This window comes from Budorcas taxicolor, chromosome 17 (genome assembly GCF_023091745.1).
Source record: "Budorcas taxicolor isolate Tak-1 chromosome 17, Takin1.1, whole genome shotgun sequence".
In the NCBI taxonomy this organism is placed as follows: domain Eukaryota; kingdom Metazoa; phylum Chordata; class Mammalia; order Artiodactyla; family Bovidae; genus Budorcas; species Budorcas taxicolor.
Window position 1 is genome coordinate 58,098,044 of NC_068926.1, and position 19,163 is coordinate 58,117,206.

Below are 19,163 nucleotides of genomic sequence, written 5' to 3' on the forward strand. Positions count from 1 at the left end.
CTGGCGTTTGGCCCTCTGGCTCCCCCAGAGGGCTGTCCTGGTCTTCAGGGAAGACCTGGGGCTGAGGCTGAAGGAGCAGAGCAGACTTCGGGTCAGTCAGCTAAGAACTCAGCCGGCAGAGGAGTTCCCACGAAACAGCCAGCGGAGACATAGGTGAGGTGGGGCATAAGGGGGTGCACGTGGGCCCAGATTTCTTGAAGCCACTGGAGAGTGGTTGTTCACAAAGGAACTACGAACGTTTCCCCATCAGGGCGACTTCTTCCGGGACATAAGGTTTACTGCAAAAAAAAACGCTGACTGAGCTCGGCATACCTGGAGGTTATCTGGGTCCAGGAAACTCTTCACAAAACCCAGGTGGTTTATGTTATCAACAGGCTAGGAAGGAAAAACCCCACGCTTGTTAAGATTTTTACCCTGGACCTGGCAGTGAATCAAAGTAGCTGAAAACTATTTTTATTTTCAGTAAAATTTTGTGGGTCTAATTTCTTTTGAACTCTTTCATTATCCTTAATTCCTGCAAAGCTAAGAGGGAGACTCTATCTGCAAAATGAACAGTGAAATCAGACTGCAAGGGGGCTGCTGCTTAAAGGAGAAGCTACTTTCCCCAGTGGTGGGACTGTGAGAGATGGACCCCACGTAGAGCAGTGTCACTCGGGGGTCACAGCAGTGAGATCAAGCACAATACGTGCGTGATTCGCCAGCTGCAGGCCAGCTTCATCTGGGAAGTGATGGGGCTTTCTGAAGGGAAGCGGGAAACTCCACTGACACAGCTGCGCTCTCGGGAGGGACGGGTCCCAGAGCCACTCTCTCTCTCTATGGCTCTGTCATCCTCTCTAGCTGGATGTGCATCTTTTACAATGAGGACCTTAATCTGAAAAAGAAAAAGCCTTCCACAACCCTCAGGACTCAAAAGTTCTAGGACTCCAGGTAATGGTGGGTTTCCCAACCATATGTCCATGCTTGTGAACAGCAGGAAGGCTGCACTTTGCTCTTGGATCAGTGTAGGCAAATTATCCCCACGCTGAAAATATACTTACTCTGTTTGATAGTCCCTTGGGCCTTCTTTTTTAAAACCTTTATCAACAGTTGTATATTTCATCTTTTTAAAAAACTGCTTTTGGCTTTAGGATCAACTTCACCATTTGTTGGTGTTCATGAGATTTCCCTGGTGGCTCAGATGGAAAAGAATCCGCCTGAAATTCAGGAGACCCTGGGCTGGGAAGATCCCCTGGAAAAGGGAATGGTAACCCACTCCAGTATTCTTGCCTGGAGAACCCCATGGACAGAGGAGCCTGGTGAGCTGCCCTCCATAGCGTAAAGAGTGGTCCCCGACTGAGCAACTAACGCTTAAACACTGGTTCATTGGTGCTTTTATCCTTGGCGCCTGCCTGCTGTTGGGGTCACTAGGACCTCTCTCGAGCTTTCTGGGATGCCTGCTCAGTGCACTGGTTTCCTGCCTTGTTTTCCATTAAGTCGTAAGGTCTCCCTGCCCCATCCTGGCCTCACCCCCTGGGTCTGGATGGTCAGTGCTTCCACTGACCTCTTCCTGGTTTCCGTTTCTATTTCCCTCTTGAAAAGCAAGTTAGATTCATGCTGCTTACAGCGGAAACCAACGCAATGTTGTAAAGCAGTTCTCCAATTAAAAGTATAAAAATCCCAAGTTAATCCAGGAGCGCCTGGAGTTTCCAGGTCTTCGCTTTGCTTAGCACTCTGTTGATGTCTGATTATAACCCACTGGGACTGGGGGCCCTGGACTGGGCCTGTCTGCTGGTACTGCTCTTCTTATCTAATCTGAGCTGCTCCTTGTGACCTCCATACATGGTCATTTCTTGTGTGTGGCCTGTGGGTATCTGAAAAGGTACAAAATCCTATCCACATCCACTGTGTTGAGCTTATAAAATTATATTAAGTATGTCTTCCAAATCCTTTCATGTTTTTACTGATTTGATCTGACCACCCACTATGAGCACGGATTTGTCTGTTTAGCTCCATCAGTTTTCTGCTTTGATATTTTGGAGGTATGGTAGGCGGCTGCTGCTGCTGGTTACAAGAGTCTAAATCAAGAGGAGTGCAACAGTTTGCCCTCTTAATCTTACGGAAATGGAAGCTATTTATCAGCATGAACAGGTCTCTTGGGTTACCCCGTCTTATCTTAGTGGGTTAACATGTAATGGTTCCTCCGGCATCGTCCCCTCGTCATTCTCGACTCCAGAATCCATCATCTTCCCCTATGTGGAGGACAGTTTATTCCTGAGGCTGTAGAAAATGTCTACTTTATATCACATGTTACAGACACCGTAATAAGCAAAACAGTTATTAATGAAATCATTGTATAAATATATAATTATGAATCAAAAGCTACCAGGATAAAGGACTACTCTCCAGATTAGGGACGACCCAGAGTTGAATTCGTGACCTCAGATCCAAGAGCTGGGTGGGTGATGAGGCCTTGTCAGCTCGGAGACCAGTGTCTCCAGAGGGCCCCCAAAGAAGGGGTTTGGAGACTGGAAAGAGAGTGTGTGTGCTGGAGCGGGGTGCTACAGGGCCTCACCTGCGAGCTACAGTGAAGGCCTCTGTGTAGTGTACACAATGATGCAGGGAGACCCCCAGCAAAGGGGAAAGCAAAGGCGCAGAGGAATGTGGGGGTCACACCTGTGGGGTCACACAGTGCGCCCTGGGGTTGCTCTTCTCCCCTACACTTACAGCCCCGTGGGTGCCCCTCCTGCCCTCCAGTGAGGCGCTTCCCTAAATCCTGTCAGGCGGGAAGGCGAGTGCGAGGTCGTAGTTGTAACCCGGCATGGCGTCACAGGCCGAGCGGCAGATGGGCACCGTGCTCTGAAAGGCCAGCTGGTCCACTGCAAACGCGTAGGCCTGGATGAGCCCCCGGTGTCTAGAGAACGCACAGAGAAAGCACGGTCAGTCCCAGGGCCCAGCCCCTGCCCCCGTGCCGTCTGCTCGAGACAGCCGTTCATGACGAGTGTCCCAGTGTGTCTAACATTCCAGTCCGCGCCTAGAGATGAAGAGGTGAGCAGACAGGTTTGGCGGAGGGAAGGGAGTGTTGGGGAGGCCCCGGCTGGGCAGGGAGCCAGGCCACCGGTAATAAGGAGGGCCTCTGAGCCCCGGCTGGCAGCCTTGGGCTGAGTGTGAGGACTGGCCTTTGGCACTGTCGCTAGGCTTCTAACACCATCTTAAGCCTTCAGTCTTGGGCTCCAGGCATCTGGCCACAGCCCTGCCATGTCCCTACCACCTCCCCGCCCCTGCAGCATCTAGCTGCAGCTGCAGCAGGCACTCAGCCCGTGGTACTGGCCACATCTATGGGTCTGTTCCTGACCTCAGTGAAAACAACGGCCATGCCTGAGGGTACGCCCTGTAGGGAACAAGGTGGCCCGGGCTGTTCTAGAAACAAAATCGGGCTAAGACTGTCTGTTCTAACGCCTACACACTCAGACCGACCCCCGCCCCGAGCGCTGACCTGCGGTGGGTGGCAAAGTTGTCCAGGTCGGCGTTGCGCACCACTCGCTCATAGGGCACGTGGGCAGTGATGAGGCTGTGGCTGTTGAAGGAGATGTGCCGCACGGGGTGTCTGGAACACAGGGGGATGCTCATCAGGGTAAGCCCGCGGAAACTCACGGCCTACCTCTGCCGCCAGGCTCCTCCTTCACAGCGGAGGAAACCGGGCCCCCGAGGGCCAGTGTCTGGCCTCCGGCCCCCAGCCTCGCGGAGGCCAGGCCGCCCGCTGGGCCTCCTCTGGGCACGCGTCTCCAGAGCCCTGTGCTCTGGCCAGCGCTCCGGCACCTGGCGCGCTGGGACGTGAAAGGACACATAACCGGAGACGCCTCAGACACACACAGGGGAGAACAGCCCCTCTCGTGGGCTTTGTGATGCCCGTCATCACTGGCCCAGCCACGCCAGCTCTGAGCTGGGCTCCCCATCTGCACAGGGTGCCCCACGCTGCCCACCAAGGCCCTGCCAGGCCCTGGACTCAGGAGCCCCCTCACCTCACTACTCTTGAGAGGATCCTCTGCTCTGGCCCAGACGCCTGGCCCGCCCCGGCCACGCCCAGGACAGGACTCCCGCTTGGCCCCTCTCAGGGCTGGGCTGACAGGTAGTCAGAGGGCCTGTACTCTGGGTTGTGACAGCACATTCAGAAAGTTTAGGGACAATGTGGCTTCAAACCTGTGTGTAAGTGAAGTGTTAGTCACTCAGTCGTGCCCAACTCTTCATGACCCAATGGACTGCAGCCCACCAGGCTCCTCCATCCTCAGTCCATAAGATTTTCCAGGCAAGGATACTGGAGTGGGTTGCCATAAAACCTATGTAGCAAAGACTTTTTGTTCACTTAAAAAAAACTTCCTCCAGTGGAGCAATGGGCCAGACATATGATAGAAAAGCTGTCTAATGCAAGCAGATGGCTGCCATCAGAGAGCGTCCCAACTGTTAAGAAGGTGGGCTCTATTCTCATGAAAAGCAGCCAGTGTCGCCAGAGCACCAGAGATGTGATGAGACACAGTTCGGCACTGGGAGGAGGAACAGGAGACACCAGCACAGACCACAGGGGTCAGCCAGGCCCTCTGAGAAGGGCAGAGGGGGTGTCCCTGCTCTGGAGATGGCTGGGGGCAGGACAGGCATCTTGGCCAGAGCAGAGGATCCTCTTAAGGTGGTGACAGGGTTCCTGAGTCCAGGGTCTGCAGCACTGGCTGGACAGAAAGTATTCCTGGAGAACTTTGCTTTTAGGGCCCAGCGAGGCAAGAGGGCTGGAGAGCAAAGACGAGAGGAGGTCGGGGCTCAGTCCCAGGGGTGCCGCTGGCTGGCAGGGGGAGGGGCTGGGGAGTGTGGCTGTGGTGGGCAGTGGGGCGGGAGGCTGAGAACAGGGGGACCAGAGCTCGAGAGGGCATGGGGCACTGGCCGCCAGGACTGGACTGAGTCTGAGAACCCCTGGCAGACGGAGCAGTACCAAAGCCTTGCGCTGGTAGACGAGGCTCTGGGACGTCCTCTGGGACAAGCACTAAGCACTGGTGAGGACTGACGGGCATCACGAACGAGCTAGGAAGGCGGCGCAGGACACAGCTCTGGGCACGACCTTACTTACCCCGGCTTCACCTTAATGATCCACCCGAGGGAGAACAGCTTTTCAGGGAGAGGGAGATGAGCTCTGCTCAAGGGCAGGCCTCGTGGGCTGTTGGAGCGGCCAGGCTGAGACAGCTCTTGAGAAAAAAGTAAAGGCTGTCCTTACAGGAGATGGTTCTGGGTGGCCGCGGTGTGGGCATTTGCTGCCTTCTGGCACCACCTGGTGGCAACTCGGTGCGTCACCACAGAAGGCAGGCGCCCCAGCCGAGAAAGCTGCCAGCTCAGCACCAGCTGCCACTGCCCCGCAAGGCAAGCCAGTCCTCTTTGGACCTCGTACCTAAACTAGACCTGTGCGCAGTCTTCATTTCATCACGCCCTGCAGCTGGCGGGGACACGCCTCGGTGTGTATCTGCAGCCTCAGCTGTGGAAGCGCTGCGTCTCACCACAGTGGTGCTGAGGGACAACCCAGGGTAGGGGTGGGAGGGGTTCACTGCCTGTCTCCTGCAGGGACGTGGAGGGGCTGGGCGAGGGGGCAGCCTCGGGTCGGCTCCAGCTGATCCCTACTCAGGCGAGACCACCTCTGCTTTAAAGGTTAGAAGCAAGCTCAAGATGTTTAACAGGTGAGGCCCCCCTTAGTATCCATTTACCTAGCCATCTGCTCTGCTTGGGAGAGTATCTGTCTCTTGAATTTTAGAGCTAAAGGTTAAAGTTACAAATTCCTCTTTAGCTGAACCTAAATTTTTCAGTGTGAAGCACCCTTGTAAACAGCAATACTCCCTGGAGTAGACGGATGGGGGGGGTCTGTCTCATCACGGTCTCTACCTGAGCTGGGTGGTGGCCGTCTGAACAGGCAGCAGTGACCAGCTCCAGTTCTGAGCCCATTTCCAGAGATCTCAGCAGCTGGCTCGGAGGATCACAGCAAGGACAGTCTGCGAAGTGCTTGCCACCGCAGCGCCTGTGGGCCAGCCTACCTGGAGTGAACCTCCCACAGCTTCTGGCTCATCCGGTAGTCCCACACGGAGACCAGGCCCTCCTCGCCTCCACTGACGATCTTCCAGTCATCCATCTGGACTGCAGACACTCCAAGCTGGTGGGCGGAGATGGACAGGGCGATGCTGTCAGTGCGGAGGTCGTGGATCCTCACCCTGCAGGGCCCAAGGTGAGCAGAGAAATTAGCATTAGAGTCCGAGGTGACAGATTCCTCCTTGTCTGTACACAGCAACCCTATGAAGATGAAGGATATGAAACCCCTTTAGTTACAAACGTCTAAATACGGACAGTAAACGTTCACCTCCACGGTTTACTCTCACCGGAGGCTACGGGGCACTAGAAAACGACCTAGTTTAGAGCACCCACAACTGCTCAAAGCACACAAAAGTGAACGTGTAGCGTGGTCTGTAGCCTGTCAGGCTCCTCTGTCCATACTTGCGTGGGTTGCCATTTCCTTCTCCAGGGCACCTTCCCAATCCAGGGATCGAACCTGGGTCTCCCATATTGAAGGCAGATTCTTTACTCTCTGAGCCACCAGGGCAGATCAAAGCACAGAACAAGGACACAGATACCAGCTGTCCTGGACGGCAGCTCCCGGAGAGGGAGGCTGTGACCTGACTGGCACGCTGCCTCCATGGGGACATGGGCCCAAGAAGCCCAGCATGGCAGTTTTGCTGTTTGTATGCAAGTCTGTTAAGGGCAAGATGTAAAACAGCTACATTTGTCTGCAACCTGATCCGGTGCCCAGTTCACCCGAAAAACAGCCCTTTTCGGGTGGAGTGGTATTTGGTTCATCAACGTCTTGTTGAAAGGGGACGCATCCATAGTTGACTAAGCGTAAGAGAATCATGATGAGAATATGTAGACACTGGGGAGTTGCTTATCTAAAGTCTTGAGATAATTACCTACCTTGTAATAATCTGAATTAAAGAACATCTTTAAAAACTACTTTTTATACAAGTATGTGCTGAATTTCTACCACCAAGGAAGAGACTACTGCTGCCCTGAACAGATGCCACCGGCTGGCAGGGGAGCTGGACAAACGCGTCCCACACGGAGAACGTGGGGAGAGGGAAGAACTCAGACACGCTCCAGGCCCTGGGCTCTCACAGCTACATGAGCACACCCACACGCAAGCTACTTTCAGCATTCTGAGGGGAAATGATTTCAACTGGAAATTCTATACGGCATTACCTACCACGTTTGAGGGCATAATGAATAGTTTTTTTTTAAATTTCTACCAGAAAAGGACTCAAAGTGAGCTACCCATGGATACTCTCCGAAAGAAAGTGGGGTGGCAAAATACCAGAAGGACAGTGAGGAGCCCCCTGGCCCCCACAGAGTGCGGTATGAGCATCACGGAGAGCAGAGAAAGACCTACTATGTCAGCTGCACAGGACAAGGACAAACCCACCTCTTAAGAGGAAGAGCCCCAAACAGGTCACAGAGCAAAACTCAATATATGCCACACATGAAAGGCACATCTGCGTGTGACAAGGAAGAGAGGTGACAATTTTAATACCTGAAAAGGTAGATTTCAGAGCAAAAAGCGTTAGCTGAGAGTACTTCATAATGATGAGACGGGCACAGTGTACTAAATGTTTCATAAAACTTGCCAGGAAAAAAAAGCCCACATGTAAAAAGTATAAACCAAATATTCCAATTAAAAAACCACCCCATGATTTACACTTTTACAGGTGGGTTTCAGTACATTTAATACACTGTCACACAGGGAGCTCAACCACCCCAGTGCTCTGTGACAGCCTAGAGGAGCGGGAGGGAGGCCCGGAACATTATGTATACTTAACGGCTGATGTGTACCGTTACATCAAATGTAAAATAAAAAATAAACAACACCTAAGAAATTCATTTTCATTTTGCTGTGCCCCTTCCTTCCATTACAAGAAAAGATCCCACTTAAATTAGCAATTAAAGACAAAATACAATTAAAAATATTCAAGGTAGGCAGGCCTTTCTAAAAACATTTAAAAAAACCAGCAAGTCAATGTAACTGGTAAACTGGGGAAAATGTTTGCAGCAGCGAGGACTGGCTAATTTCTTGTTTTTTAAAAACAATTTCATTTAAACTGATATTTCTGTCCATGGGAATTTCCAGGCAAGAATACTGGAGCGGGTTGCCATTTCCTTCTCCAGAGGATCTTCCTGACCCAGGGATCGAACCCAGGTCTCCTGCACTGCAGGGAGACGCTTTACCCTCTGAGCCACCAGGGAAGCCCCTAAATTGATATAACCCATTATTTTTTAAATATTTACTTGGCTGGTTGGGTCTTAGTTGCGGCATGCTGGCTTAGTTCCTCCAGCCTGTGGGGGCTTAGTTCCCTGACCAGGGCAGGGGCTGAACCCGTGCCCCTGCACTGGAAGGTGATTCTTAACCACTGGACCACCAGGCAAGTCACTGATAACCCATTATTAAACCAAGAGAAAAGAAAAAGTTGACAGGAAAAGAAATATTAAACACGTACAAGATGTCCAAGTTCACCGGTAACGAGAGAAATTATGCACTAAAGCTACAGCACTGTAACAGCACTTGCCAAACTGTCCACCCTGCAGAGGAAAAGTTCTGCAGTTCTCTGAGATCTTCCACCTGGATGGACAGGAACTTCTGTGCAGCTGATGGCAGCACAAGCCTTCTTTTTGGGGAGTGATTTGACAATATCCAACAAATTAAAAAATATACTTCATTTTTCACCTAGCAGCTCTACTTCTAGGATTTTATCTAGGCTACATCTAATACTGGGGGCTTCCTCAATTGACTCAGTGCTAAAGAATCCGCCTGCAACACAGGAGATGTGAGCTCGATCCCTGGGTCAGGAAGATCCCCTGCAGAAGGAACCGGCAACCCACTCCAGTATTCCTGCCTGGAAAACCCCATGGACAGAGAAGCCTGGTGGGCTACAGTCCATGTGGTCACAAAGAGTCAGATACAACTTAACAACTAAATAACACCACATCTAATATGTATACATCCACACACGTACATACAAGGCCATTAGCCACAGCACTTTTTAGCAGCAAACCTGAGGCTTCTGTTTCAGATACCTGCTGACCATCCCAGTAAATATCACTTAATATTGCTGGGTAAGATGTAACTACATCCTTCTAAATGCGAACTCGCAGAGCAACTGACCTCCCTAAGACCCCTACAGAAAACCAGCCTGGAGAGCCTGAGCTGCAGTTTCCGGTGCCTGTAGGCATGTGTGGGAGGGGTGAGGCTGAAGGCAGGTCCAATCACGGAAGCAGTGGGCCTGGCTCTTACTGCCCCACAGGGCCAAGACTGGGGTCCAGCCAAACAGGAGTATTGAGAAGTCGCTTCACAAAAAAGCAGTATAGAACTTCTAGATACAAAAACAATCCTGCAATTAAAATCATTAGACAATCCAGAAGCAGATTAGACAAAGTACTTGTAAATTAGAAAATAAATCTGAAAAGTTACCTAGAATGGAGCATGGAGAGAGAAGCAGATGAAAAATGTGAATGAACGGTTAAGAGACAGGAAGGATGGGAGCGGACAGTCCAGCTTATTTATGCCTGAAAGAAGTTTCCATAAGGAGAAAATACAGTGTATGGCAAAGAAGCACTATTCAAAGTGTTAATGGCCATTTTCCCAGAATGAAAGACGGGCATACGCACACTCATGAACACTAATCAGAATAACTTAAAAAGAGGTACATGTCAAAGAGTATCATCATAAAGTGGGAAACCACAAAAAAAGAGAGAGGTCTTAAAAGCAACCTGAGACAAAAAGATGTTATGATAATTAGAGCATCATTTTTGCGTCATCATGAATCTGAGAGACTCAACGGTGTGCACAGGTTACCTACCTCCATCAGCTGAGGCCGTGACGGTGCGTCCCTACAGGGGTGATGGAGGCCTGCACAGGCAGGAGAGGACGAGGAGAAGGACGCAGACTGAGGGCCGCCATCACCCACACACCACCACACCCCAGGCACCCGGGCCCAGCCGTGTGCCTGCCAGGTCAGGGGGTGGCGGCGGCTGCACCCACCTGACTGCGAAGGCCCCCCTCTGGAGAATGCAGCTACCCAGCCTCCTCTGAGCAGAGAGACGCTCCCAGGAGACAGCTTCTCCCCGTATAGACTTTTTGTGCTTTTGAATTTTAAAGGTATAGATGACTTCTCTTAAGTTAAAGACTTTTAAAGGTAAAATTCTGGAAGGACATACATAATAAACTGGTAACTGTAGTTACCAGTTAAGAACATCAAGGAAGAATGAGAGGAATGAAGGCAGCTGTTACTTCTCACTCTAGACACAGCCGAACTGTTTAAGACGTGGGCTCATTCGTGGCTGGGAGGGGCTCCCGGGGCTGGGCCTTCAAGTGCTGGTCATGCTCTGTTTCTTACGCATGTGTGTGTGCTGGGGGAATGCCCAGGCATTCGGTGGTTCTTTAAATTCTGCACAACATACCTTGTATACGCTTCCACGTAGGTGTTTTGTTTCAAATCACACACGGTTTCAGAAATCTAGTGTCTTAGGACACAGAGGCGAGGTCTAGGGCTGCCTCCAGGCTGTCGGCTGGACGACCGAGAGCTCCGTCAACCTCCTCCCCTTCCAGCCCTGCTTCCCGGGAGGGGGTCGGTGACCAGAGAGAGGCAGAGCGAGGGTGAGGACAAAGCGCTCCCTGGGTCAGCATTTGGAGACACTCATCTTCGGGCATTTGTGGGTAAGGGAAGAGAGAAAAGGTAGAGCTGCGGTGACAGGAACTCTGCCTGCAGGCTGCAGCTGCACGGCCTACTAATGGGAACCAGAAAAGCATGAGGGGGAGGGAGAAATTTTTAGCTCGAGTACTTTCCAGTGCATATTTGGGTAATGAGGGTCTATTTTGCTCTGGTGATTTTCATAAAGAGCTCCTCTGCTGAATATTTATACTTTCATCATTTACAGTTTGGCTGTTAAGGAGACAAAGGCAAACACAAATTTGGTCCAGAAGTTCAAAGTTTGCCATCTGTTTTCCTATTGTATTTAGATACCAGCATGGATGGCTCCAAACAAAACACAAATACCCTGAAAGATACGGCATTAACTGTATTATATCACTAAGGAAAACAAAGATGGGCCAAAAACAGACTCGAACTTCTCCCAGTAGGGAGAAAGGAAAGCACTTAGAAGACATCTCCTTAGAGAGGCAAGGCTCTGGTCTCTGGTAGACAGAGACAGCAACCAGGGCGGGAAGTCCCCACGAACCTTTCGTGGCCCCAGCCTGAAGGGCAGCGCTCCTTGGCAGAGCGTGTGCCCTCGGCGCACAAATCAAATACCTGACTCGGAGAAACAGGTAGCACAGCAAACGGGCACAGACATGCCAAGACAGCTGATGCCAGGGACAAAAAGAAGCCCACGGTGGACACGGTGAATCCCCAGCCAGCGTGCGTTTCATCAACTTTGCCCGATGAAAAGGAAAAAAAAAATTGGTCTGAAAGCTGTAATTGTATTATGTTTAATATTCATGGTTGGGTTTGGAGGACTGTTCCAACACTCCCCTTCTCTCCAAGCCCCTCTCTAATGAAAATCACACCATAGGAGTCAGCTCAAGCCCGCCAATTAAAACAAAAGACACCAGAACCTTCCAAAGACTCCCAACAGAGGAGCATCCATCTGATGGGCAGAAAAACGTGCTGGAAGCGAGAGGGAGGCACGCTCTGGCTGGTCCTGTGCTAAGAGCTCTGAATAACTTATTATAACACTTGCAGATGGAGCAAGTGTAACATTTACGCCCCACTCGCTCTCCCTAACAGCCGGCAGCAGCACCAGAGCCATCACAACTCTGCATTTGTCAGGGCGAGAAGCAAGCTCCAAGACTCTTTAATTAGCGGTCACAACTCAGAGCTTGCTTCCCATTGGTTTGGACTAAATAGTCCCTTATAATAATAAGCCCCCCCCCCCCCAAAAAAGGCAAAAACTATATTTGATGACAAAGATGAAGGCTGTTCAGACTCTGGCTTGGCAGTTTCATGAAGACAGACTTGACCTTCAGCTATACTTCTATCCAGAAAATAAATGCAACAAGCAAGATGGCATGAAAACATAGTCCTTCTTTTTTTAAATGACCAAATTAATCAAGAAAACAAGTATATTGTTTTTTTAAAGAAGTTTTGTCTCATCAAAGCTAGGCTATTAAAGAGGATTTAAAAATATAACATATGGCCAAATCAGTAGCTGTAGCTATCTACTTATCTATATCTACACAGCACCAACGATGGCCTTTGGTGAATGATTTATTTTTAACAGCAACTAGAAAAACATGGATTTTCAGGCAGAACTGACAAGCTGAATCCAACCAGGCCATGGTCAGAGCACTCTGTATTGTAAAGCTGTCTCTCTAGAGTCCTTTGTATTTTTCCCACAAAAGTAATAAGCCCTGTGAAAGTGATCACTTGACCTTTCTGGGCCTATCTCCTTAGCTGGGCCACCACTGGATGGTCTGTCTTCAAGAGCTCTGTGAGACTGAACACTCTATAATCCTTATAAGACAGCCCATGACACCACCTGTGGACGAAAATGAGATATGTATAACACCAAGTTAACAAGGCACGTTGGGAATATGGAAACATTTAGCTGACTGTAATATCCTTTAAAATTTTAAGCAGATGAGTATACCTAGCATAACCTCTCCATTTTATGGTCAATTGCGGCCAGACAATCCGATGGGGAAAGAATAGCCTTTTCTCAACAGACCATGGCTCTCCTAGGACAGTAGATATCCACAGGCAAAGAAGAATGAGGCAGGACTCCCACCTCACACTATACAAAATTTAACTCCAGACACGTCACAGACCTCAATGGAGGGCAAAACCATAGAAATTCTTTTAAGTAAACATAGGAATATGCCTGTGACTTTGGGCTAGGAAATGGCTTCTTCAATGATACCAACAGCACAAGCGGTAAAGAAACACTGGAAAAGTCAAACTCAACCAAAATTTAAAACTTCCATGCTTCAAAGAATACTATGAAAAGCGTGAAGACAACCCACAGAATGGGGAAACATACTTACCAGTCGTATCTGATAAGAGGTTGGTATCCAGACTAGACAGAGAACTCATACAACTCAATAAATAAAAAGACAGCCTAATTAAAGAATGGACTAAGGATCTGAACATTTATCCAAAAAGGCCAAAAAACACATGAAAGGATGTTCGACGTCACATCTTTAGGGCAGCTATCATCAGAGACGACAGTAAGTGCAGTGAGGGTGTGGAGAGACTGGAACCCCCATACACTGCTGGTGGAATGGGAGACGGCACAGTCACTTTGGGAACGCGTCTGGCAGTTCCTCAGATGGTTAAACACAGGCTTATGTAAGCCAGCAATTCCACTCCTAGGTATGTATACACAAGAGAACTGAAAACATAACATGTATACAAAAATCTGTAGCTGAATGGTAATAGCAGCACTATTCATAAGAACCAAAAAGTGGGAACAACCCAAATGCTAACTGATGAATGAATAATGAGTGAATGTGGCTTACTCACACAATGGAAAACAACTTGGCCATAAGAAGGAATTAAGTGGTGATTCGAGCTACAATACAGGCTTATCTTGGAGACATTATGCTGAATGGAAGGAAGAAGCCAGCCACAAAAAGGTCGCATGTTCTATGATTCCATTCATATGAAATCTCCAAAGCAGATCCATAGAGGCAGGAAGCGATGAGCAGCTGCCGAGAGCTCGAGGGGGTGGGGGGGATGTGGGGAGTGTCTGCTGATGGGCCCAAGCTTTCTGTCTGGGGTGATGAAAACATTCCAAGATCACACCAACCTTGTGAACTTTACATGGGATTGTAGAATTCAAATTGGTGAACTGTAGATATGTGAATTCTCTCTCAATAAGCTAAAAATTTCAAAAATAAAGATTACAGGAGGAAAAAGCAGTGGGATTTGTTGGTTCAGTGAGCGTTGCCTTGGCCGCCCACTAACAACCTGACACACACCCTTACCACCAACTCTTTTCTTGTTGTTTTTGGCCCCGCCACGTGGCTTACGGGATGGGGTCTTAGTTCCCCTCACCAGGATTTGAACCCAGGCCCCAGCAGTGGCAGCGCCGAGTCCTAACCACTGGACCGCCACGGAAGTCCCACCTTATCACCAGCTCTTATTCTGGCTGTCCCCAGCGGAGCATTCCCTAGTCTGGATCCCGGGTTTCACTCATTAGAGAGGAAGGAGCAGCTCCCAGATAGGAGACTGAGAGCAATAGAATGGGAAGGGACCCCATTTAATATAGCTCTCTGCTGCCAACTATTGAGCTTATTTTAATAATTTAAAGAGAACAGGAGTTCTGATTCTGACTTCAAGTAAGCCCACAGCTGCCTGTCTTCTGCTGCTACAACCAAAACCTCTGGACAAAAAGGCAAGGACCTAAGGACCCTGGAGAGCTGACTCAGTACAGCAAGTTGTGGAGGACACAGCCGGGGGAGGAAGAGCCTCACCCCGAGCACGAGCTCCAGGAGAACCCTGTGTGATGGTGCGGGAGCTGAAACGCTAACAAGATTCGTCACCCTTTCTGGAGAACCGTGGACAGAAGCCCCTACGTCCAAAGAATGTGGGTGTGGGTCTTTGGGGATTCCCTCTCCTCTCTCTGGTTTTGCCCATGGGCAGTCCGTACTCACAGAGCTGCACTCACAGGTGAGACTCTGAGAGAAACCCCATCTCCTGGTCAGAGGCCCTGGGAAAGTGGCCCTGAAAGCTAGGAAGTGTAGGGATGAAGAGCGGGAGGAACTGGAGACGGGGAGCCCGTGATACTGGGCGTGACTCCTGCTCACACAGACACTAAGCTGTGCAGCAAAGGCTCCAGCAAGGGTCTCAGACTAAGCTCCGGGTGGCACGTGCAGGACGAGTCAGAGGAAACTGAACTGACACCCACTGAAGGCAAGACACAAGCTGCAGTCTTAGCCTAACCAGGGGGAGTGCCTGTTTGAAACAAACACAGAACTCAGCATCTTCCAGAGGATTATGCAACAGGACACAAAGCGGACACAAAATGTCCAAGACGCATCCCACATTACTTGATACTCCTCCCACCCTGAAAGCCCCAGGACAATGTAACCCATTCTCCATGCAAAAAACAATGTCAACCCTAAAATAACTCAGGCTTTAGGAATAATCATTGACTTTAAAGCAGCTATTGCAACTATATTCCAGGAGGTAAAGGTACCGGGCTAAGAAACGATGAGATTAGGAGCAGAGAAACAGAAACAATGGAAATTCTGAACGGAAGAGTGTAAAATCCAGAATTAAAAAATTCACTAGATGGGCTCAACAGTACAATGGAGATGACAGAGGAAAAAGTTAGGGGATCCAAAGTTAAATCAATAGATATTTGCAACCTGAAGAATATAAGGCTTAGGAAAGAAAATGAATAGAGTTTCAGGTATCTGTGAGATAAAAGGTCTGTCCTTCACATCACTAAAGTCCCAGAGGAGAAGGGAAACGGATCAGTGTGGAAAAAAATATTTGAAGAAATAATGGCAAAAAACTTCCCAAATTTGATAGAAGACATAAATTTACAGATTCTGAATGTTCAGTGAACCCCAGGCAAAGGTAAAACAACAAAAAAAAAAACAAAACCCAAACCCACAGTGGTCTATTTCTTGCAGACTTTATCTTAGTAACCCAATCAAGTTTCTCACAACTGTTCTAATTTCTAAGTTATGGACTTATTTTTGCCTTCACTGAACAAATACAAACTTTTATTTAATTGAAAACAGCATCCAACATAAGAAGCACCATTACTTTATGTAATATTTTAACATGCTGCCAATTATTTGTAAGATGTTATAAAAAGACATCTTGGTTTTACAGATGTGAAAATGTAAAAAAAAAACAAAAATCAGTGCATCTTAGAATAAATGCAAAATATACAGAGTTAAGGGCTTCCCTGATAGCTCAGCTGGTAAAGAATCTGCCTGCAATGTAGGAAAACCCGGTTTGATTCCTGGGTCAGAAAGATCTGCTGGAGAAGGGACAGGCTACCCACTCCAGTATTCTTGGGCTTCCCTTGTGACTCAGCTGGAAAAAGAATCCACCTGCAATGAGGGAGACTTGGGTTCGATCCCTGGGTTGGGAAGATCCCTTGAAGAAGGGAAAGGCTACCCACTCCAGTATTCTGGCCTGGAGAATTCCACAGGCTGTATGTATAGTCCATGGGGTCGAAAAGAGGGACATGACTGAGCAACTTTCACTCACTTCACATACAGAGTTAAGCCCTCTCTGAGCACAAGACAGACACTGTGGTAAGACAGAAGCTTCTATTCCTAACACTGGATGCACAACCCACCCCTCCTCCTCTAATACTGCTTAACCACTCTTTCTTCTTGGCTTAGCAGCAGAACACAAAATACACATTTAAAAAAGCATCACTGATCTAGGGTATTAAAACTCTTGTGCACAGCCCCACCTATAAAAGCCCACCGTATCACCCCTCTCCCCCAACGAGGGCAAGGTACAACCCAACAGTAACTCAGTTACCACACCTTGATCATTTTATAATCTTTTATCAGACTCTAATTAACCTCTAGTGACAAGCTAGGTGAACTATTTTTTCATTTTTAATTTCAGCCTATACCATGCTGCCTCCCCCCACCCCAAAACACAACTCCTTATATAATTCCACCCATGTTTACAAAGTTACTCAAGCTGATTTCCTTACTTTAGTGATACTTTGTTTTTGTTTTAACCTTGGACAGTTTTATGTACCTTTAGAGTCTATTCCATTCTCACGTTATTTATAAAGTACCAAGAGAAAGCAAGAGAAATTCAGTTTTTAAAATAAAAAAGGTCCCAAGGGTTTAAACTGCATGTGTCACTAAGTGAAAGCCACATGGCTCTCTCCACGGTATTCGCCCCTTCCTCCCACTTCTGAAATAAAACATAAGCTGTACAATCTGGGTGGGTATCTCTAATAAGACCCTACTCACAGTTATTAAATACTAAGCCTTTGGGAAAATCCCAAAAAACATGCCTCTATACCCTTAAAAGTACAGAGTCCATATTCTTTCCTTTTTGAAAGTGAAAGTCGCTCAGTCATATTCGACTCTTTGCGACCCCATGGACTATACAGTCCACGGAATTCTCAGGCCAGAATACTGAGGTGGGTAGCCTTTCCCTTCTCCAGGGGATTTCCCAACTCAGATCGAACCAGGTCTCCCGCACTGCAGGCGGGCTCTTGACCAGCAGAGCCACAAGAGAAGTCCTTCCTTTTTACAGATGTATAATATTTTAAGCCCCGTGTTTCAAAGTCATGTTGCTAACACCGTAAATGTGATTCATAAAGAACAATCCTATATACAATGGTGACCCTCTGAGGTACCAGCAGTGGTCAAACTAGTGGCACACAGATCTAGAACTGGCCCTGATGAAATGCCATTTTGGATAGCCCCGCCCCAACTCCAAGTCCCGAGTCCATTCTCTTCATCCATAAAGACAAAAGAAAAGTCAAAGTGTTAGTTACTCAGTCAAGTCTGACTCTTTTTGACCCCATGGACAAACCCATGTTCATGGGATTGTCCAGGTAAGAATACTGGAGTGGGTTGCCATTCCCTTCTCTAGGGAATCTTCCTGAACCAGGGATCAAACCTAGGCTTCCTGCCTTGCTGGCAGATTCTTTACCATATGAAAAAAACCATAATGTTGGTATATTAATAAAAAGGATTTAACATGGTCAGATTGGGCCTTCATAATGACCAGAGAGCCCTTTTACACTATGCGCTCGCTTTTCCTCTGGCAGTGGGTATGTAGTCAGGCAGCTCTGCTCCGGAATAAAACATCGGCTTAACCCAGTATGTGCCGGCCTCCTCACTGACAGCCGAATGAGCGGCTGACAACGGTCAGGACGATCTGGCTGTAACTGAGCTTCTACAGCTAACTAGGCTGCGCTGTGCAGAGAGCAGAGGTCTCCTCTCGGGAACACCATTTTGGTTTCCTGGCAGCCTTGCTGTGGTTCATCACCTGCACGCTCATGCTGTCGGCAAACACTGAAGCGTAACCCACAGTCCCACATCCTTCCCTCTGGATGACCCCCTAGAGCACTCCTGGAAGGTGGGGGTGCTGCTGGGCCCCTGGGGGAGCTCCTATCAGACACGCTCGAAGCCTTTGTCCAATTCAGACCGGAAATGAAAATGGGAAGAGTAAGCCTACAAACTGGTTTGTTTTGTCTGCTGTGCTACAAGTGGGGCCAGTTACCAAGCTTAGGGTTTGTCCTTTTTCTTTTTTTTTAAATAAAAAGAAAACCTGCCTGTGCATATACTAAGGATTTTAATTCTCAAGTATGAGAAGTATCAGCTGTTTCAGGACACCTTGCGGGAAAAAAAAATAAGATCAAGTATTTTCTTTCAGTAAAGCACACTCACAGTATCTTTTTGCTCTATGGGAGTGGGGCAGTAGTAGTGAAGGTCAGAAGTTGAAAGTATTATTTGACAAAATAATAATTTTTGCAAGCTGCTGCACTCGTGTGGCAGAGGTCTGGGATTTGGCACAAAGGAGGACCCGCCTCACGATCTGATACCCCCACCGAGCGGCCCGCCACCTGCAGCCCAGAGCCGGCCGGGGAGGGGCCGCTGGCTGAACCTGGCCTCCGGCCACCCTACCTCTCTTCAGGGCACTGGATCAGACGTGACAGATATCCAGCCAAAAAAAGAAAGAAAGGAAAGGAAGAGCCAAGGGGGAGAGGGGACAGAAAGGGGGAAAAAAAAACCCTAAAATTTGGGCTCCGTCTTTTCAAACACTCTAATCCTTTCGTACTGATGGGTCCTGGAGCGGCTGGAGCTGGCACAGGACCCTGGAACGGGAAAATCTGACTCCCTCAGCCAATACGTTAAAGGGAAGACTGCTAATCAGCTAAATAGAAACTGGAATCTGTTCACATGAAGTCTCCCCCGACTCCCGCATCACCAGAGGGACACCATAGTGTTCTGAAACACACTCTTGACATCATTTGGCAGGCAACCCTGTTTTGCTTAACATGATTCATCCCCTAGGTTATTGTTTTTAATATTAGAAAGTGAGCTTTTAAATGCCAAACAAATTTTATAGCAGGGGGACAAAAGATATTCCAAGTGGTCTCACTGGACTTTCCACCAACTG

General features: G+C 48.6%; 1 protein-coding gene across 1 annotated transcript in view; it reads right to left on the reverse strand.

The window, feature by feature from the left end:
- Positions 1 to 2,231: 2,231 nt before the first annotated feature.
- Positions 2,232 to 19,163, reverse strand: part of FBXW8 (F-box and WD repeat domain containing 8) — a 118,466-nt gene continuing 101,534 nt past the window's right edge. The window contains exons 9-11 of the mRNA XM_052654499.1: positions 6,039 to 6,212; positions 3,473 to 3,583; positions 2,232 to 2,890 (exon numbers count right to left, since the gene is read on the reverse strand). Of these exons, the coding sequence (XP_052510459.1) occupies positions 2,746 to 2,890; positions 3,473 to 3,583; positions 6,039 to 6,212 (430 nt within the window). The 3' untranslated portion in view covers positions 2,232 to 2,745. The remainder of the gene's footprint in view (positions 2,891 to 3,472; positions 3,584 to 6,038; positions 6,213 to 19,163) is intronic.